Source organism: Babylonia areolata, chromosome 21 (genome assembly GCF_041734735.1).
Source record: "Babylonia areolata isolate BAREFJ2019XMU chromosome 21, ASM4173473v1, whole genome shotgun sequence".
In the NCBI taxonomy this organism is placed as follows: Eukaryota; Metazoa; Mollusca; class Gastropoda; order Neogastropoda; family Buccinidae; genus Babylonia; species Babylonia areolata.
The window spans coordinates 32,255,256-32,277,938 of NC_134896.1; the positions used below are offsets into that span (position 1 = coordinate 32,255,256).

Genomic DNA, 22,683 nt, shown 5'->3' on the forward strand with positions numbered 1-22,683 from the left:
ACATTCCTGTTCTCTCTTCTTAGTTTCTGTGTCTGTTTTTCTACTGTCTGTCTGTCCGTCTCCCCATAAGTGAGGGAGAGAATGAGTGTGTGTGTGTGTGTGTGTGTGTGTGTGTGTGTGTGAGGGCTTGCACATGCTTATGCACGTGTGTTGGCTCTCGCATGTTTTGAGTGCACGCTGGAGAGTCATTTTCATTATGTTAAAAAAAAGCTTACGTTTCTTGTCGGTTGAACAATGTAAAAATCTTTTCTGTTTTTTTACGGGAGACATTTTGTCACAGGGTTTCTGGGATCTGTTTTTGTGCAGTGCACATATTCAATATAAAGCATATTTCCTCAAACGTATACACAATTTTCCAACAGGATGCAGCCCTAGTCCTACCACTACCACTCCCTTACTCCATGCTCCATGTCATTTCACGGTTGTGTAAGTTCCTCCTTTAATCAGCAGGATGAGAGCTTTACACAGTAATGAACATCCAGAATGGAGACAATAATGGATGATTTTCCTTCCAGCTTGGTTCTTGCGCGCGCGCGCTTGTGCGTGTGTGTGTGTGTGTGTGTGTGTGTGTGTGTGTGTGTGTGTGTGTGTGTTCACACACGCTCGTTCCCGAGATTCAGTGTACTGTTTTATTATTAATTTGGCTTCGAGGTTTCCATATGTATACCACCCCCTTACCCCTCTCTGTCTCTGTCTTTGTCTCTCTCTCTCTTTCTGTTAGAATATCACAGGCACGCACACACACACACACACACACACACACACACACACACACACACACACACACACACACACACGCACACACGCACGCACGCACGCATACTCACGCACATATATTATGCCCCCCTCCTCCTCACACACACTCGTTGGTATAGTGTCTCCCATTTGGTTCTCCCCCTCTCTCCCTCTGTCATTCCCATTCATCTGCACGCTCACTGCATCTTCTCTTTCCTCTGTCCAGTTCACTTTCGGTAAAGATACATGTATGCACATCTAAACAAACAAACAAGCAAACAACAACAAGAAGAAGAAACACAACTTCTCCAAGCCTTCCCCATAAACATACGAGAACAAACAACACTTTCGGAGCATGTCATGCAAGAAAGGTCTTCTGTTCTAGAACTTTCTCCACCTTCCCTATTGCATTTACAATTCGGCGCTCGCAACAGTTGTTTATTCTGTCAACAACAACTACAAACGAAGGAAAGAAAGAAAAAAAAAAAAGAAGAAGAAAAAAAAGAAGCGGAGATAATTAATGTCGTGATGCACGTGAGAGCGGTGGAAAGCTTGCTATCACGCAGTCCTATTTTATTTCCTCGTCGCTCTTTTTGTTGTTGTTGTTGTTGCTGTTGTTGCTGTTGCTTCTTTTGTCTCATCAAAGGATACCAGTATGTTCTTGCTTTCTTCTTTTTTTTCTTTCTTCTTTTTTCTTTTCTTTTTCTTTTGGCAGGCTCAGCTGAAATAAATTCTGTTCCGGTGGCTTCCCTGAGGTAAAAAAACACCATCAGCTTTCTTCACCACTGACACAGTGTCGGTTTCAGTTTTAAGGATGCGCCAAAGCGTGCGGGCTAGTCCATATACGCTTCACCACCCCCAACCCCCTCTCACCCTCCCCCCGCAGCCCACCGTCTTCACCCCCAGCCACCACACACACAGAGAAATGGTGGTGGAGGTTGTTTGGGGGTGGCAGCAGATTTACCTATCTCAAAGAACTTACACGTACGGATTTCTGTGCAGGCTCTTTGGATGCCTGACATTCGCGTACTGGCTCAGTGTCAGCAGAAAGCTGTCCAATTCTGTCCTGTGTTGTTGTTGCTGTCACAGTGAGGGAAGGGGGCGGGGGGTGGGAGAAAGAAAGAAAAGAAAGAAGGTGGCTTCTCGAGCTTTCGACATGTTGGCATGGAATCTAATATCAGCGTGGCTCAAGGCGATGTCTGCTCTCTCCCTCCTTCCGTCTTTCTACCGCCCTCTCCGTTTCTCTCAAGACACCCTGTCTCTGTGTATCGGTGTCTCTTATTGTGTTTCTTTCTCTCTGGTCGATCTTTATCTGATCTCCCCCTCTCTCTCTTTCTCTCTCCCTCTCTCTTTTATGTCATTTATTTTTTCATACTTATTTCATTTATTATAGTGTGTGTATGTGTGTGTATGGTGTAAAGAAGCTTCCAGCTTATCCATTCTACCATCAATAAAACATTTGTCATTGTCATTCTCTCTCTCTCTCTCTCTCTCTCTCTCTCTCTCTGTGTCTTTTTTCTTTCTTTCTTCGTCTTCTTCTTCCCCCTCTTTCATCTGTCTGTCTCTGCCTCTGTCTGTCTGATTCTTCTTCCTTCTGTCTCTGTCTTTCTGTCTGTTATTGACTGTTTCGTCTGTCTGTCTGTCTGTCTGTCTGTCTGTCTCCCTCCCACTACGGCCCCCCCCCCCTTCCTTACCCTCCCTACTCGCCCTCTTTCTCCCCTTCTCTTTGAAATGACTGTCTCGCGGACATGGAAAGGGGAATGAGTCAGAGAATACACAATTTCCCACCACAGCTTCCATGCCAGTTTTGATTCCGTGCATGTATTCACCGAGCGCTCTACTTTCCATATCCACGAATCCCTGTTTGGAAAATGGAGTGCTTTCCCTGTACTGTATCGTGGAACAGTCAGTGAATGAGCGTTTGTGTCAGGTTGGGGCTTGAAGGAGGAGGGTTTATGTAAGACGAGGCTTCTCCTGTCACACGCTTGATTAATGTTGGAATAATGAATAACAGTCACCATGGTTTCTGTTCTTACTCCTTATGGAAGCTCATTCGTGTGAAAAATGAAATGCTATAGAAGAAGAAGAAGAAGAAGAGGAAAACTAAAATTTGCGGAGGGAAAACTTTTGTTGGAAGAGTAAACCCCCATGTTAGGTTTCTCTGATAACAGCAGGTGTGGTAAAGCACATATGGGTCAGTCCGCACATTTTGACACCTCCTTGAAACTGAAACTGACAAGCGCCATCCATCTTTAACGCTCTCGAACAGAAATGGAGATTGTAACAAAAGAAAACTGATGATTGACGACGACGACGACGACGATGATGATGATGATGGTGGTGGTGGTGGTGCAACTAGGCAGGCTCGTGATGATTGATGACGATGATAGTGATGATGCTACGCAAGATCCCCGTTGATGGTTTGACACGCATGACAGAGCTGTGCTGAGTACATCCGGCCTGGGAGTCACATACACCTGCACTTCGATAAGAAGAGTTGAGTAATCGTTTCAGAGACGCTTCCTCAAGTGTTAAGACTTGAAGGTGTAGAATGTTTCGTAATATGACACCTCTTCGTACCTTGTGAGAGAGGGGAGAGGGTATATTTTGACACACACACACACACACACACACACACACAGAGAGATGGGTGTAGAAACATTCCCACAGTAATATTGAGTTTACATGACCTGTGGCAGGGAATGAACTCTAGGCCTCTCTTCTTCATCATGCCAGTTGTCATGATTAACGAAATACACAGTTGTCGCTTACTCTACAAAGAGTTAAATAACTTCTTCACGTAGCGAAATACAGCTGTCGTTTACAAAGAGTTTGATCACTTCTTCACGTAGCGAAATATACAGTGGTCGCTTACTCAGCAAATACATTAATTACCCATTCACGTAGCGAAATTAAAAGTTTCGCTTACTAGGTTCCATTCTCCTCTGCATGCTTTTTATTCGTTGGCGTTATAAAAGACGCGGGGATTCTTCTCGCTCTGTTGAAAGGTTTGTCGAGCTGTAACGAACAAAAAGCGGAGTTTGAGTTCCCGGTTGAGCTTGGTGTATTCACTGAATGCAGCGGACTGAATGCGGCATTAGGCACCGTGGTTTTGCTTGGCAGGGCAGGTCAGTGAGGAAGTCTGCTGTACAACACAATACAGCATGGTTCAGCACAATGCATTGGAACCCGGTGCAACAATGAAACCGCGAAGAATGGGAACCAGATTTCAGAGTAGATGTCATAATGTGTCATCCACGTGTACGTGCGTATGCGCACAAACACACACATCCCTCCGCTCCTGCCCACCCCACCCCACCCCACCCACCGTGATACACACACCGTGACGCCTGCCCCCCCCCCCCCTGCCCCTCCCCCCTCCCATCCCCCACCCTCCCTCGAGCATATTATTTTTTTGTCCACGCCAACCTTACGTCCTCAGCCTTGCCATTTTCACTGACGCCCGAACACAAAAGTCTTTTGTATTCCGGACTCCAACAGTAGTGTTCAATCGGGTCACAGCTATTGCTTTTCGCTCGTTTCGAAAAGAGTGCGGTGTGTGTGTGTGTGTGTGTGTGTGTGTGTTTCTTGATGTATCTCTTGCTATCTTCTGTCTCTCTGTCTGCCACTCTTGCTGTGGTGTCTGTCTGTCTGTCTGTCTCTCAGTTTGTATCTCCTTGACTGTCAAAATATTCTGCCTCCCTCCCTCCTCCCTCTCTCACAAGGGGACGAAGAGACGTCATATTGGGAAACCACTGTTGACTCTGTGTGTGTGTGTGTGTGTGTGTGTGTACGTACGTACGTACTAAAGCGTGCGTGTGAACCTTGGTGCGAGCAGGGAACGTGGTATTTGGCTGGCCAATAAGGGGAGACAGACAGAGATAAAATTAAGGAAGTAGATGACGCACACAACAGCTTCAATGTCTTGTTAGTCTTAGTTGACACGTTTTCGAGCTTTAATGTCGCGAGTTTCGGCTGTTCGGAGTGAATAAAGTGTGGGCGTTCCTCTGTAAGATTCTTTAACTTTCTCGCGGCACTGGACAGAATACTATTGTTAAACTCCAACATTGTGTTTTGTCATGCCAGCGTTTGTTTTCTTAATTTTATCTGAACATTCTCAATCAGAGATAGCCAGAAATGTGCAGCAGCGGACACGTGTGTGTGTGTGTGTGTGTGTGTGTGTGTGTGTGCGGGCGGGCGGGCGCGTGCGTGTGTGTCTGGTTTGTTTTCGTGTTTGGGCTACGGGACCTGACAACATTATTTACGATGTGAATTCCTTGGTTTCGAATTCAGCGTAACTGATGACAAATCGTGCCAAGTTGTAAAAGAGCCAAGTATTTTTTTAGGTAAGAGAGTGTACATCGTGTGGGAAGACTTGGAGTTAAATGAGAACAACTGCTTTCACTGATTGACCGATTCGGTCATCGTGACGCTTGGTGGCTATCCAGGTATGCGACAGTTGTGGAATGCACTTTGGTCACAGCACCCCTGGATTGCCGTCGTTATGTGCTTAAACAGGTGTGCTGCAAGCTCTTGATAACGGGACGGGGTCACATACACTTGTATTAATCTGTCAAACACACACACACACACACACACACACACACACACACTGGCACACACACACACACACACACACACACACTGGCACCGGCACACAGCGACACTCTTACATTTGCGCGCAAATATTATAATAGTTATGCAGCCGCTCTGACTCCTCCTTCCTCTCTCTCCACCCCTACCCCGCTCTCTTTCTCTCACACTGGCACACGTACCTGATGGCTCAGATTTATTTATCTGCATGAATAATAGTAATAAATAAATAATCGACGAATGTTCAGAACATGTAAGCGCTCGTGCGCGCACCTACACACACACACACACACACACACACACACACACACACACACACACACACACACACACACACACACACACACACACACACACACACACACACACACACACACACACACACACACACGTTCATGATTACGAACATATCACACGTATGTCACACACTGACATGCATATATGTACACGTACTCGCATTATTTTTTCTTTGTATGTATCTGTCTCGCACACACAAACACGCACACACACACACACACACACACACACACACACACACACACAAGGGAAAACAGATATGGATGCAAGGTACAATGAGTATTGTCTACTGACAGGAAAAATGGTCCAGTAAGATCGGGACGGGGGAGAGAATGAGAGAGATAAACAGACAGAGGGGCAAACGACTCGGACTCACTACCGAATCTCCAACTTTTTAGCTTTTTTTTTTTTAAAGTAGCTTTTTCCTGTTGATTATTCTAATCATTATCTCTGTATGGTGAACCACAGTACTCGTGCCATAAGGAAAAAAAAGGTCACATTTGTTCCCCCGGGAGACAAATGAAAACAAACAAACGACTGAGGCAGTCAGAGATCGAGAAAGCCTCTTGCACTGGAGAAAAATCAAAACGCTGTGGGGAAAAAAAAAATCCGGAACCTCTCGGGTATCTGTTAAGGTAGGAACAGGTGAAGGGCTACCCACCTTGATATATAATACAGTCAGCAAAAAAGAAAGCGGGGGCGGTGGGGTGGGGGCGGCTAGACAAATGGGGTGGGGGTGGGGGGCAGGATTTAGGTGTTCTTATCTACCTCTACCCCAGCGCTGCCAGAGAGGGATGGGTCATTAGGGCAGTGGAATGTGGAATGTGGTCAGTCGTGTTGTCTTCACAGGTGTGTGTACGTGGTGGTGGTCTGAAGCTACGACCTACAGTCGGTCAGTCCTGCTGGGAATGAGGTGACCATGGTGATACCTGAGTGTGTGGGGGTGGAGGGAGGGGGATAAGGTGTGTGTGTGTGTGTGTGTGTGTGTGTGGAGAGAGGGGGGCGAGTGGGGTAAGGGGAGGAATAATGTAACAGATTTAAAGTTCTGGATGTCAACGTGTTTTTAGCTACACGTAGGCCTACAGCCACACCCAGTTTCTGTCTCATCCTTGTGTGTGTGTGTGTGTGTGTGTGTGTGTGTGTGTGTGTGTGTGTGTCCTTCCCTCGCATTCCCCCTTTGAAATAGCATTCTCTCTGTGTCTCTGTCTGTCTGTCTGTCTCTCTCTCTCTCTCTGTCACACACACACACACACGCGCGCGCGCGCGCTCTCTCTCTCTCTCGCGCGCGCACACTCTCACCACCACCTGCTCAACGGAGGTAGGTGTATCTCTTCCTGTCCTTCCTACCCAGACCCCTCTCTTTCTGTCAGTCAGGTTGCATGTAACGTGAAGTCCCTCGAGGTCTCTGCACGTGCTTGTAAAACACTTTTGGTTTTTACCAAAGAGCCTGTAGAGAAGCTCATTGGTTATAAACTCACGTCCTGAAAGGCGTTTGATGTTACATCAAGGAAACGACAAGATCGATGTGTTGAAAGAAAGCGCTAAGCAATGGGAAAACCCTGGAAACACTCATAGGCACTTGCAGACCAAACAACACACACACACACACACACACACACACACACACACACACACACACACACGGAGGCACAGAGAGAGAGAGAGAGGGGGGGGAGGTGAAGGAAAGATGTAAATGAACTGACCATATATGTTTGTAATGCGGGCACATATGCACACACTGACGCACACACAAGCAGTTTTATATAATAAACATCAGGGCGTTCATCTTTGTTGTTTTTCATAACCTTAAACTATATGATAGTTACGCACAAAGGGAAATCGCTTTACAGACATACCAGTCATATCCGACTAGTGCTAAAACGAACGAACAAATAAACACAAATAAATCAATCCATTATATGTATTTGTACTAAAAGATTCTACGTGACAATATTATATATTGTGAAATCTCTTGGCCCAAACTTCAGCACTCAACCACGTGCGAACAGAAACGTTGAGGCGGGCAGGGGCTGCTTCATTGCTGTGGCTGCAAGGCAAGATTGATGTACTTCTTTTTCTTGTGTGTGTGTGTGTGTGTGTGTGTGTGTGTGTGTGTGTGTGTAAAATGTTAATTGATGCAATGCGGTGTGGCGTACAGTATCTCGCCGCGTGTTTTCCAAAGCGCGCACGGCAGAGCAGTTTTCTGGACAGATTACTGTATGAATTTCCATTATTATTATTATTATTATTTTATTTATCATTATTATTATTATTATTCTTGTTGTTAAAACCATTTGCCGAGGCCCAGCCTGGGCTTTTTTGACACACAACCGACAGACCTTGAAGAATCTGGCGATCAGTTCTTGTGTCAGTGCGGCACCACAATGAGTCTTGGAGAAGAAGACCCCTATTACTATGAAGATAATTATGGTGTCTGTTCGGGCGCCTGTGCTCAGTGAACGGAAAACGGCCAAGGTCTGGTTATAGTAGAGCAGCCGACTGTTCTTCCAGCGAGTGATTCAGGGGAGGCGGTGTGGTGTGGAGAAGGTGGTGGTGGTGGATGGTGCGGAGGGAGGGTGGGGTGGAGGATTCCAGTCATGTGGGTGTCGTGCCGGTGCCATTTTTGGTCAAGCTCTCGATCAAGGTTTGCCGGTTGGTTCCCCGTGAGAGAGAGAGAGAGAGAGAGTGAGAGTGAGAGAGAGGGAAAGTAGGAGGAGGGAGAGAGTTTGGAGAGAGAGAGAGAAAGGGGGAGAGAGAGAGCTATACTATACGAAGAGAGGGGAGAGAATAGGGAGAGAGAGGGGGGGAGAGTGTGTGTTGAGGGCAACATTGATTGGTGGTGGTGGTGGTGGTGGTGGGGAAAGCTGGTTATGCGGTGCACTGTCACTGTGACTGGCCACATTCCAACACGATTAGCAGTGCTAATCCACCGTTCCCTGCCTCGTCCTCCCCCCCCCCCCCCCCCCCCCCCCCCCCCCAGCCCCCCTCTCTCTCTTTCTCCCTCTCTCTCTCAGCCCCTCCCTCTCTCACCCCCGATCTCTATTCTCTCTCCATTCTCTCTCCCTCTCTCCCCCTTCTCTCCTTCTCTCTCCCTCCTCTCTCTCTCTCCCTCCTCTCTCTTCTCCCTCTTTCCCTCCCTCTCTCCCCCCCTTACCTCTCTCTCTCAGAGTCTTTGGTGCAGGTGAGATGAGGGGGGATGCAGGGGAGGGGGGGGGGGATGCGGTGTGCGGTGTGGGGTGTTTGACGTCTCACTTCGTAGCGGAAGTAAAATAATGGCAGAAGAAAATGAATGCGGCGGTGTGTAAGCGAGTTCAAGGGCTCTGTGGTTCCAGAGTTTCTTTCCCTCACGGCAGTGGTGTGTGTGTGTGTGTGTGTGTGTGTGTGTGTGTGTGTGTGTGTGTGGTGGATGGGGGTGTGCGTTGAATCATAACCAAGGTGCACGTGCCGGGTGCCAGAGGCTGTCAGGTCTCTGCAGCTGTCGGTTGATTCACGGAATACACAGCCTCTTCTGGCACCTTCTCTCTCTCTCTCTCTCTCTCTCTCTCTCTCTCAGCAATATCAGATCAGGCTTTTGCACTCACAAGTAATATGGTGATTCATGAAATGATACTGATAATTTTAAAGCAATAGGAGTCCAATAGGTAAAAAAGAGGCAAAGCAAACGAATTGCACGGAAGATGCTATACCGGTCTGCAGTTTGATCCTTTGGAGTTACATCCCCATACAGACGTACAGTAGTGTCTACAAAATACGTACTTAAGCGCGTGCACACTTTGATGATATACATACAAGCCTAAGAACACACAGACGTACTTTCAACATGCTTACAGATATACATACAGACAGACATCAAGAGACTCAGTGACTCAGAACAGACAGAAAAAATGAAAGATAATGTTGGACTTCAGTCCGGCTTTCTTTCTTCTGGTAAATCAAGACTAGCTGGAGTAGACACAACTTCACATATTGACGAAAAGCGTGGATTAAAAACAAACAAGCGCTCCTATGGTTATGAGAGAGCCCGGGAACACACACACACACACACACACACACCCACACACACGTACCAACACACACGCACACACACACATGATAAAATACACTTTTGGCAAAGAGCGTCAGTGCCATGATCAGAGACGTTGGCATGGCAGGGCAGGTACTTGGTTAGATGGTGGAATGTTATGGGTACCCTGCAGAAAGATTTAGTCTGTTGCTGCTGTGCCAGATATATAGTGCTCTGCGCTCTTCCCTTGCTTCCTGGCGAGTCACTCTCTCACCACAGACATGAAATCAGCTTCACTTGGTCCCCGATGTGTGAAGTATGTACAGTAAACCAAAATTCGATGTGATCTGTATAATTTGCACTCGCATGCTCTTTGTACGTGTTACCAGTGCCTTAACAGTTGCATGCATTGCGATAAAGCAAGTGCGTCTGCATCGATGCTAGCAGGTGGATGCATGTGTACACAGTGCACACACACACACACACACACACACACACACACACACACACACACACACACACACACACACACACATATGCACACAAACGCATGCATGTAGTATGCACATTCACACAGTTGAATGGTGTATGAAAATAGAGGATGTTGAAATGCTGTCAACACACACACACACACACACACACACACACACACACACACACCTCTTTTAGCATTCACTTTGATTACATTCATTCTCCTACTTAGAAGAAGAAAGAAAGAAAAACAGTGGCAGGGAGAGAGAGAGAGAGAGTGATGAACTGAACATGATTAGCTTAGCTGTAAAGTTACTTGCTCCAGCGAACTCCGCTTATGACATTTATGATAATGTCAGGTGGCAGAAACGATGTCAGGGGATGCCTTGCCACACACACAGATTTCCTCTACATTTCTCCCAACAGGAATTACTGGCCTCCTTGATTGGTTGGTCTTTATGTATGTGCATGCATGCATGCCAATGTCAGAAAGAATAGTGCACACACACACACACACACACACACAGACACAGACACAGACACACACACACACACACACACACACACACACAGATTTCCTCTGCATTTCCCACCAACAGGTACAATTGGCTAACTGCCTGTCATCGTAAACAGGATTGCTCTCATTTCTGCCACAGCACACGCAGAAATACACCTGAAGCAATGTATCAGTGTGCTGCATCTTCTGTTTATCGTTTGGGTAGGCCTTGTTATAAATGTGCACTCACTGCACCCCGAGAAATTTGGAAACATGTCATCCAGATTTGTTCTTTTTGTCGTCTGTTATCTGTTTGTCTAATGATTAATTTTTGTTTTGTTGTATCTTTTTCCTGTGTTTGTCTTGACTGTCTTTCTTTCTGTAATCATTGTTTGTCTTTGTCTCTTTTTCTCACCCTTCCTATCTCTGTGCATCTGTCTTGGTTTCCCATTCTCTGTTACAGGCACCTGTGTATGCACACACACACACACACACACACACACACACACACACACAAGGTCATAGAGACATAGAAACTGAGAGGGGAAAGAGAAGAGAGACAGAATGAAAAAGAGAGAGAGATGGCCAAAGTAGTTTATGTGTGCAGTTTTGCATGTGCAAGTTTATGCAGACACACAACAGTGCATTTTTTGTTGTTGTATACATGGATAGCTAGTTCTCAATAATGCATCTCATGAGATTAAAAACTAAACTTTTCTTGTTCATGCAAGTGGTAGCAATTTGTTTCTCACACACACGCGCATGCACACAGACACAGACACAGACACACACGCACACACACGCACACACACACAGACACAGACACAGACACACACACACACAAACACACACACACACACACACACACACACACACACACACACACACACACACACACACACACACACACACACACACACACACACACACACACACAATCATTGACATTAGCATACATCATTCTGACCAGACACCCCAGTGATAAAATTAAAAACACGGTCATCTATTATGAGTCATGGTGAATGGAAGCAGATGTTGGAGCAATTACAAAACAACATAATTTCCCAAGTTATCGACTGTCCTGTTGTACTGGAATGCAGACACAGTAGGGTAAATTTCCATTGTCTATCTGTTTCCTATGCTGGGGGCAGGGGAAGGGAGGGGCGGGGCGGTTAGGATATGATTAATTTAAAGCTGTCGACATCCTCTCCAGCGGCCCACAGTCGGTACACAAAGCTCTCTGACTCATCTACTGTTACGTTGGCCTTGTGCAATTGTGTTAACACCTGCTGCCGTGCATTGGTGTTTGCCTGCAGCCAGACACATGCATTGCCACACACCTGGTGCACGCAGAAAGATAATACATGCTATATTTTGGTGGATCTTTTTGTTGGTGTTTTTTTTGTGTGTGTGTGTTTTCTTTTTGTGGGGGTTTAGAGAGGATACTAGTTTTAGAAGTCACTCAGAAAACACATTTATTTGTGCAAAATTGAAGTTTTTAGTTGTGTAGTATTGCAGTGATGGGTCAGTAGTTCAGCTTGGAATTTTCCCACACCTATAACACATGTGCACATACATTCATGCACACACATGCACTTGCACATGTATGTACATCTGTACTCACAGGAATGCTTGCAGATTTACACAAACATGCCGACATGTGCATGCATGTACTTCCACATGTACAAACAGAAGCACAGAAATTCACAGTTACAAACAGAAACACAGACACTTACAGACACACACAGATACACAGACACACACAGACACACACACACTCACACACACACGCACATGCACACGCACCCACACACACACACACACACACACACACACACACAAACACACACACAGGCATCCTAACAGTATATATCCTTGACTGTGTACTGTATTATTTGTCAGCATTTATGTATTATGTCCTCTCACCTGGATCTCAACTTACTCTAAAATTACTATCATTTAATTCTTGTTGTCATTTTTTGTTTCATATAGGTCAGAAGGCACACACACACACACACACACACACACACACACACACACACACACACACACACACACACACACACACACACACACACACACACACACACACACACACACACACAGACATCTGTCACTTTCACACTGGAGACTACTACGACAAACGACAAACGTGTACATCCAAACAAACCAATGATGATATCACATTTGGCAGCATATGTCAGCTCAGTCCCACCACTGTTCTATCATCCCTTGCCCCTAGCTGTCAATAATGTATGGATGATAAATGTCATGTGGCCAATTTCTGATGCACAGCATAGGACTGTCACTTTGCACAGCTTTCCTACTGCCTTTCTAGATCCAGCGTGAACAGCAGAAACACACTGTCGTTTATTTCTTTATTGCCTTGGCACAGTTAGTTTCCGGTGATTGGCATTAAATTGATTCTGTTTGTTTTCTTATGCCACCTGACAGTTACACAATTGCCGTTTTCATATACGCTTAGATATTTTAGCTTACAAAAGTAGAACTTTGTTAAACGTTGTCAAGAATTATGTTAGTCATGTACCAATGTGAAGTGTAATTTTCGATGTGAGATTTGTTAACATTAAAAAAATCTGAAAGATTGGACGTGCCTCTTTTTTCCTTGACAGTACTGATACATTTCTTCCTACAAGTATTATCCTGTTGACAGTAATTTTGATGTGGTTTTTCATATCATTATTTTGCACACCAAACAGCACTTTACATGCTGAAAATAGTTTGCAAAGGTCTTTGCAGGAAATACATGAACAGTTTATACAGTCTGAAGATTAATTAATTATTGTATGAGTGATAAATGGGACAGAACAGTAGCAGCTCCAGAGCTACAAGAGCAACAGCATTATCAAAATTCATATTCCTTGTCGTCAATATATAGAAAACAAAACGATAGTGACCTAGTGGTAACATCTCTGCCTAGAAACTGAGAGAATCTGAGGCCATAGGATTGAATCCCACGCTCACTAAAATTTTCTTCCCTTACACTAGATTTAAAATGGTGGTCTGGATGCTAGTCATTTGGATGAGATGATAAAACCTAGGTCCTGTGTGCAGTATGCACTTAATGCACGTAAAAGATTCTACAGTAACAGAAGTCCTGTAGAAAAATTCACTTTGATACTAAAACAAATACACTTGCAGACATAAAAAAGAGGGGAAAAGGGTGATTCTGCACTGTGGAAGCACACCGTTCTCCAAGGAGAGCAACCCAAATTTAACACAGAGTTATATTTTGTGGCAAAAAGTGATAATGTAATGCAATACGATTCTGGACCCCTCACATGTCCACATCCCTACACCCCTACCCCCGAGACCCCCCATCCCCCTCCCCTCCAATAAAAATATCAACAGTGTTTGAAGGACTGACTGACACTGTATGTTTGTGTTTTGCAGGAGATCTGCGATGACCCGCAGTGGATCTCAGAGGGAGCCAGCCGCTTTGATGTCCGCCAGGGGGAGCTTGGTAATAATGGATAGAATGTGACTCTGAGAGGGAGAGAGAAAGAGAGAGAATAGGGGGGGGGGGGGGGGTGGGGGTGGAGAGAGCACCTGCCAACCAGGCTTTTGATGGATCCATATCTGTACATCACTGGATTGTTTTGCAATTGTTTTGTTTTTTTTGTCTTTGGGGAGGGGACTGGGGTGCGGTGGACAGGGGCTTTTTCAATGTTTGCATGTGTGCATGTGTCTGGTGTATGTAGTGTCTTTTTTCGTGTGCGTGTTTGTGTGTGCACGTGTGTTTGCAGTGTGTGTGTGTGTGTGTGTGTGTGCACATTAAAGGGAACAGCCCATGAAAATCAACAGATTCCCCAAATCTGACAAACCCCCCTTCTCTTATCTTTATCTCCCATTCCTTCACACTGACTCAGGGAAAAGGGCGTTTTGTTTACAAAGTGTAAAAGGCACCAGTTTCTGTTTGGCAGAAGAGCAGAGTGTGTGAGAACAGCTAAGGAAAACCTGGTTTGTGTTTGTGTTGATGGGGTACCAGGTTGCATGGATGAAATAGGGGGTGGGTGGGTGGTTGTGGGTGGGTTGAAATATCAGAGTGGGGGGAGGAGTGAGAGTGTTCCTGAGGAATAAGAAGAATGTTTGAGTGAAATGTTGAGAGAAGAACGTGAGAGTGATGAGGAGAAGCATGAGAGAATGGTAGGGTAAAAATTGTGGGGTGAAAAAGGCCTAACGTGTGAAATTCCACTCATAGGTTGAAGTGAATTTCTGAGTTGCAGCCTGCAATAAACAAACAAAACATACAAAAAAAACTCCCATAAAAATGGGGGAAAAAAACCCTACAAAAAACGCAAACAGCAAAAACAAAAAACAAAAAAAGGGGGGGGGGGAGGCAGGCAAGGCTTCCAAGACATATGTGACACCCACTTGATCCAATAATGGCACAATGCACAATGAAGTAATCATGGTACGAGTCAACTCGTACCTGGAGGAGAATGTGTTAACTACGCTTATGCCACAACAGGGGAAGTAATCATGGTATGAGTGAACTCGTATGTGAAGTTGAATGAGTTAACTATGCTTATGCCACAGCAGGGGAAGCAATCATGGTACGAATGAACTTGTACCTGGATTAGAATGAGTTAACTATGCTTATGCCACAGCAGGGGAAGCAATCATAGCACGAATGAACTTGTACCTGGATTAGAATGAGTTAACTATGCTTATGCCACAGCAGGGGAAGCAATCATGGTGCGAATGAACTTGTACCTGGATTAGAATGAGTTAACTATGCTTATGCCACAGCAGGGGAAGTAATCATGGTATGAATGAACTCGTACCTGGATTAGAATGAGTTAACTATGCTTATGCCACAGCAGGGGAAGTAATCATGGTATGAATGAACTTGTACCTGGATTAGAATGAGTTAACTATGCTTATGCCACAGCAGGGGAAGTAATCATGGTATGAATGAACTTGTACCTGGATTAGAATGAGTTAACTATGCTTATGCCATAGCAGGGGAAGTAATCATGGTATGAATGAACTTGTACCTGGATTAGAATGAGTTAACTATGCTTATGCCACAGCAGGGGAAGTAATCATGGTATAAATGAACTCGTACCTGGACTGGAATGAGTTAACTATGCTTATGCCACAGCAGGGGAAGTAATCATGGTATGAATGAACTTGTACCTGGATTAGAATGAGTTAACTATGCTTATGCCATAGCAGGGGAAGTAATCATGGTATGAGTGAATGGAATGCGTTAACTATGCTTATTCCACAAACAGTGGTCAAAGGGGGATACATCTTATCTTGTACCTGTTGTTTCTTCTTCTTCATTCATGGGCTGCAACTCCACATTCACTCGCATGTATGCGAGTGGGCTTTTACATGCATGAACATTTTTAATCCCGCCATGTAGGCAGCCATACTCCTGATTTTTGGGGGGTGTACCTGTCGTTTAAGAAACAAATAAAAAAACAACAACAGCAACAACAACACAACTGGCCTGTTTCCTTTTTCCACAGGGGACTGCTGGCTTCTGGCGGCCGTGGCCTCCTTGACCTGCAACCAGACTCTGTTCAACAAGGTGGTGCCCCCAGACCAGAGCTTCTCCGACAGCTACTGCGGCCTGTTCCGCTTCAACTTCTGGCACCAGGGGGACTGGAAGGAGGTGGTGGTAGACGACCGACTGCCCACGTACAATGGGCAGCTGGTCTTCATGCACTCCACGGAGAAGAACGAGTTCTGGAGTGCCCTGCTGGAGAAGGCCTACGCCAAGTGAGTCACATCAAATCAAATCGAATCAAATCAAATCAAATCAGATCAGATCAAAAACGCCTTATTAATCCACATGGAAATTGACCTGTGCTGTCAGTCACAGGCTCGTAGACACCAACATAAAATGGACACTGTGATCTCATAATCTTACTTGATTCATTTTAAACGTTGGACTTGTAAAGTGCGTAGACCTTGCTTCTCCTTGTCTTATGGCACTGTAGAAAAATGAAATATAAATCATTATTATTATTACTATTGATTGTTATTATTATTATCATTATTCTTAAAATCATCATGGTTTTTGTTATTATGTTTTTAAAATTATTTATTATTATTATTATTGTTTTTATTGTTACTACTATCACTACTGCTACTACTCCTGCTGCTGCTCTACTACTACTTCTACTACTGCTGCTGCTGCTGCTGCTGCTACTACTACTACTACTACTACTACTACTACTTATTCTGCTGCTGCTGCTGCTACTACTACTACTGCTACTGTTGCTGCTGCTGGTGTTGTGACATTTATTGAACAGTCATCAGCAGTGGCAGCAAGGACACTAACCCCCAGCTACAGAACAGGATAGGATATGATTGAATAGAATAGAATAGAACAGAGCACAACAGAACAGAATAGAATAGAATGTTCTGTCATAAAACCTTAAGGTTTATAAGACACCATAAAACATAAACATGAGCATGTTATGAATAGAAACATTCGTGAATGCATTTCGCTCAGCCTTGGCTTGCAACTCTCCACATCCTCCACAGGCTGACTGGGTCCTACGAGTCCCTGAAGGGCGGCAGCACCTCAGAGGCCATGGAGGACTTCACTGGGGGCGTGACGGAGATGTTTGAGCTGCGAGGGAAGCACCCACCCAACCTGCTGGCTATCATGCTGAAGGCCCATGAGAGAGGCTCCCTCATGGGCTGCTCCATTGACGTGAGTGGTGTGCTGCAGACGTGTTTCACTGCCTGTTGGTCGGTCATTCAATTAACATCGCTTATATCACAGATTGACATGAGTTTACAGTTGGGCCATTAGGAAACTGAAAGCTGTTTTGTCAGTGGTTTCTCTATTGCAATGGGAAATCACTTACAGCTTAGTCTTTTGTGAAGGACTGTGACACTCAAACTAGCAGGCAAAACCATCCCAACGCTGACTGTACAAAAACCCTCTTGGTCCAGAGAGTGGGGATGAAATTTGGGCAAGACATTCTCCACTGTTATCAAATTCTAGCCCAGATATTCGGGTTGGCAGTTACCTCCTCTGCTGTTCTGATGGTCATAGTCGAAAACTATTGATTATCACACAATTCAATGTCTGTTCACTAAAGTGATTTTAGGGGAGGGGGGGGGGTTGGGGGGGGAGAGAAAAAGAAGAAAAGTGTGCAGGTTGTGTTTATGTGTAATGGAACATGTACTAATTGCATGCAATTACAAATGTGACAAGAAGTAGAACTTAGAATGGAGAAGGATATTTGGGGAATGGAATCAAACTAAGGAATCCAACATTCACAGCCTGCTGTGTACATGGAATCATGTTAGAGTTAACCCTTTGACTCCTGGGACTGTTTAATTTTGTTCACACCCCCCCTCACCCCCTGCTACCCCCATCCCCAACAAAAAATAGTTTGCCTTACAGAAACAAATAGTTAAAAAAAAAAAAAAAAAAAAAAGACATAATGACCAAAAGTGTTTAAGAGTATAGATTTTTTTTTTTTAAGGAAAATGAATGGAAAATATAATTACCATGTGTTCAGTGTGAACAGGATGAGATGACTTCCAATCATGGGAAGGTAACCAAGATTTTTTTGGGGGGGGGTGGGGGGTGGGGGACACCCACAAACTGTTTTGAAAGGTTTACTTTGGCTTCTGCTTAAGAGGTTGTGAAAACTAACAGCAGTAGTGATTATATTTGTGTATAAACAACATGGACATGAGTGCACAGGTGCATGCATGCTTGCACACACACACACACACACACACACACACACACACACACACACACACACACACACACACACACACACACACACACACACACACACACACACACACACACACACACACACACACACACACACACACACAGAGGAATGTGTGCATGCACTTACAGCCACACACAACACTGTCATAGTCCTCTACATTCTTGTTGGTTTGGTTTTGTGAATTTGGCCTTTCCTTTCCATTTGAAAGGAAGAAAAATAAGTGTGTGTGTGTGTGTGTGTGTGTGTGTGTGTGTGTGTGTGTGTGTGTGTGTGTGACCCATACATGAATGTGTGCACCTGCACACAGGCACAATCACTATCACACACAATGATGTGAAGTGTTGATGACATTAGTGGTGTGTGGAGTGTTGACAACATCAGTGGTGTGTTGAGTGTTTATGACATAAGTGGTGTGTTGACAATGTCAGTGGTGTGTGGAGTGTTGTGTGCTAATGACATCAGTGGTGTGTGGAGTGTTGACAACATCAGTGTTGTGTGGAGTGTTGATGACATAAGTGGTGTGTTGACGATGTCAGTGGTGTGTGGAGTGTTGACAACATCAGTAGTGTGTAGAGTGCTGACAACATCAATGGTGTGTGGGTGTTGACGATGTCAGTGGTGTGTTAAGTGTTGACAGTGGTGTGTTGAGTGTTGATGATGTCAGTGGTTTGTTGAGTGTCGATGACGTCAGAGTGTTGACGAGTGTTGATGACGTCAGTGGTGTGTAGAATGTTGTTGTCAGTAGTGTGTTGAGTGTTGATGATGTCAGTGGTGTGTAGAGTGTTGACAAGTGTTGATGACATCAGTGATGTGTAGAATGTTGTTGTCAGTAGTGTGTTGAGTGTTGATGACGTCAGTGGTGTGTAGAGTGTTGACGAGTGTTGATGACATCAGTGATGTGTAGAATGTTGTTGTCAGTAGTGTGTTGAGTGTTGATGACGTCAGTGGTGTGTAGAGTGTTGACGAGTGTTGATGACGTCAGTGGTGTGTAGAATGTTGTTGTCAGTAGTGTGTTGAGTGTTGATGACGTCAGTGGTTTTTAGAGTGTTGACGAGTGTTGATGATGTCAGTGATGTGTAGAATGTTGTTGTCAGTAGTGTGTTGAGTGTTGATGACGTCAGTGGTGTGTAGAGTGTTGACGAGTGTTGATGACGTCAGTGATTTGTAGAATGTTGTTGTCAGTAGTGTGTTGAGTGTTGATGACGTCAGTGGTGTGTAGAGTGTTGATGAGTGTTGATGATGTCAGTGGTGTGTAGAGTGTTGTTGTCAGTGGTGTGTTGAGTGTTGACAATGTCATTGGTGTATAAAGACAACATCAGTGGTGTGTGGAGTACTGATGATGTCAGTGGTGGAATAAGACGACGTCAGTGGTGTGTAGAGTGTTGACGATGTCAGTGGTGTGTAGAGTGTTGACAGCGTTGGATTAACAGCAATGGATTAAGACAATCTCAGTGGTGTGTTGACGATGCAAGTGGCATGTTGATGACGTCAAGGATGTGTTGAGTGTTGACAACATCAGTGGTGTGTTGAGTGTTGACGATGTCACTGATGGATTAAGAAGACAATCTCAGTGGTGTGTTGACGATGCAAGTGGCATGTTGACGACGTCAAGGATGTGTTGAGTGTTGACAAAATCAGTGGTGTGTTGAGTGTTGACGATGTCAGTGGTGTGTTGATGACGTCAGTGTTGTGTAGTGTTGATGATGTCAGCAGTGGAGACCTGTGACGTGTGTTGCCCTGTGTTGACAGGCAGACCCTGGGCAGCTGGAGGCCCAGCAGGACAACGGACTGATCATGGGCCACGCCTACAGCATCACCTCTGTCTCCCTGGTCAGTGGTCAGTTTTCTTACATGACTGGCAGGGTTTCGTTTTGTTGCTGTTGTTGTTGTCTCCCTGGTCAGCGGTCGGTTCTCTTACATGACTGGCAGGGTTTCTTTTTGTTGCTGTTGTTATTGTTTTATGTGTGGGGGGGATTTTTTTAAAATTTTTTTAAGAAAGTTCATTTAATTTTCACTGTGCATATTTTCACAAGTATCGTTTAATGAACAGTGGAATAAAGAAGGATTTTATTGTATTTTATTTTCATATTTTCTTTCACAGTTTGAAATGGGATTGGAATTTTAAGCTTGTGTGGAATGCAGAAGTGTGGATATGAGCATGTTTGTTTTGTGTGTCATGTAAAGCCATACTTCCTTTTCAGTTACTTTTTTGATCTGTTTTGCTTTGTAGAATTTCATTTTGCAAACGTCTAACATTAATACTGTTGTGTTTTTCTTTATGTTGATTTAACTTTTTTTCTTTTTTCTTTTTTATACAAGGGACCCTAATATATATCTGTTTTATACTTGTTTGCTTTTTGATTGGTTTATTTATTGCTTCATATGCATGGATATTAACTGCAATTTCCACTTTGAAACAGACACCTTTGTATAAATCAGCTTGCAGCTGCCAAAGCACCAGTGGTATAATTTGACAAAGTGAGTCAGTGTATGATTGTTGAACACATTTTCAAAGTTGACAGATGTGTCGAAAAGCGAAAGCTTAGGAAATTGTGGTAGTGGTATTTGAATACAACAGTTTTGTGTTCATGGTTTGGTATGAATTCTTTGTGTTTTTTTACCTGGAGGAGTGATTGACCTCAGTGCATTATGTGACAGCTGACTGTTGACACATCCAGAGTACAAGGCCGGTGCAGTGTAGGTACCACAGTGGTAACTGTGCTCCCCTCCCCATTTCCCCCTCCCGCCTCTGTTCTACAAGCCTGCAGCCTTCATAAATATGCAAATAGATTGAACACACATGAGCACACACATGCACGCACGCGCGCACACACACACACACACACACACACACACACAGGCGCGCGCACACACACACACACACTCACACACACACACACACACTCTCACACACACACACACACACACACACACACACACACACACAGAGGCGCGCACACACACACACACACACACACACACACACACACACACACACACACACACACACACACAGAGGCAGACACACACACACACACACACAAACACACACACAGACACACAGACACATACACACACACACACACACACACACACAGAGCCAGCAAAAGTTCAAGAAGCACATCAGTCAATAAGATGACAGGCAGCCCAGAAAAGGTGTGTTTTCAGGGACGTTCTAAACTGAACTGGGGAATCCATGTGATGTACTCAGACAAGCATTTTTTTTCTATGCATGATTTGGGTCTTGTGATCACCCAAAAGCTTCTGTACACTGTATGAAACTTTGCATGCACGTGCATCAAGTTTGTTGTATGGGGTTGGGTTCAAGTGTTTCACAAGTAATGAGTTACTGAGGCTGACCATGTTTGTGGAGTTGTCAGTCAGTGTGGATGATGGAGACAGGACAGATCCCGTGTTCTCTGACCCCTGGCTGCAGTGTCCTTGAGTGACAGATTATGTTGGGATTTTTTTTTTTTTTTTTTTTTTTTTTTTGAATAAATACAGGGTTCATAAAAAAAAAAAGTGAAGGACCACATGGGAACTTACACAGCTTTCTTCTTCTGGGGGCATGGTGAAACGATGTTGAATTTTCAGCAAACAGTGGTGAATGCAGACAGTGTGATGAGGCACCACTCATAACCAGAGGTGCTTTCTTGCTTGTCAACTTCCTTATTGTACTGTGAAAAAATAGCAAGATGTCTCATAGCAAGATGCTATAGCGTGGTGTCTCAATAAAAACACAGCTATCATTTATAAACCACTAAATAACTGTAAAGTTTCGTCTGAAACATTGATTTTTCAAACACATCTTTCAAACTGTTGATGGTGCTTGTGTGCCTAAAACAGCCATTAGTGTATTCAAGTAGATGCCCTTGGGAGACCATAATTATGCAACCTTCATACTTAAACCATCTCTCGATTTTTTGAAAACTTTTTTCAAAAACATACCTGCTTTTATGAAGTAGTCCTTAACTTTTTGTGAAGTCTGTATGAAGGAACATTGAACTGTCGTGACAAATGTGCAGAGTGGTCATGGTTTCATCTTCACCCATTTCCTTCAGTTTTTAAAAATATTTTGTAACCTTCTAAATCACTTCAGTATTCCTGTGACTCCATTTGATTTCACTGAAACCCAAAATCAGGTCACTTCATGTACCTGTTTCAGTTGTTTTTTTCCATTTTGACGGAAGTGCATGCTGTATGAGTTGGCATGTTGCTCCTGTGGTTGTGTACTGCAGTGAATTCTCCCCCCCTGCCAACCATGCTGCCCCATCCATCCACCTGTGATTCCAACAGACTGTCAGATGTTGTCTCACACTGTACACTTCACAAGATGTTTGAAA

General features: G+C 44.4%; 1 protein-coding gene across 1 annotated transcript in view; it reads left to right on the forward strand.

The window, feature by feature from the left end:
- The window catches only part of LOC143295891 (calpain-9-like), a 106,023-nt gene that overhangs the window by 34,236 nt on the left and 49,104 nt on the right, over positions 1–22,683 (forward strand). Inside the window, 4 exon segments of the mRNA XM_076607565.1 lie at positions 14,010–14,079; positions 16,097–16,349; positions 17,121–17,292; positions 20,090–20,170. Of these exon segments, the coding sequence (XP_076463680.1) occupies positions 14,010–14,079; positions 16,097–16,349; positions 17,121–17,292; positions 20,090–20,170 (576 nt within the window).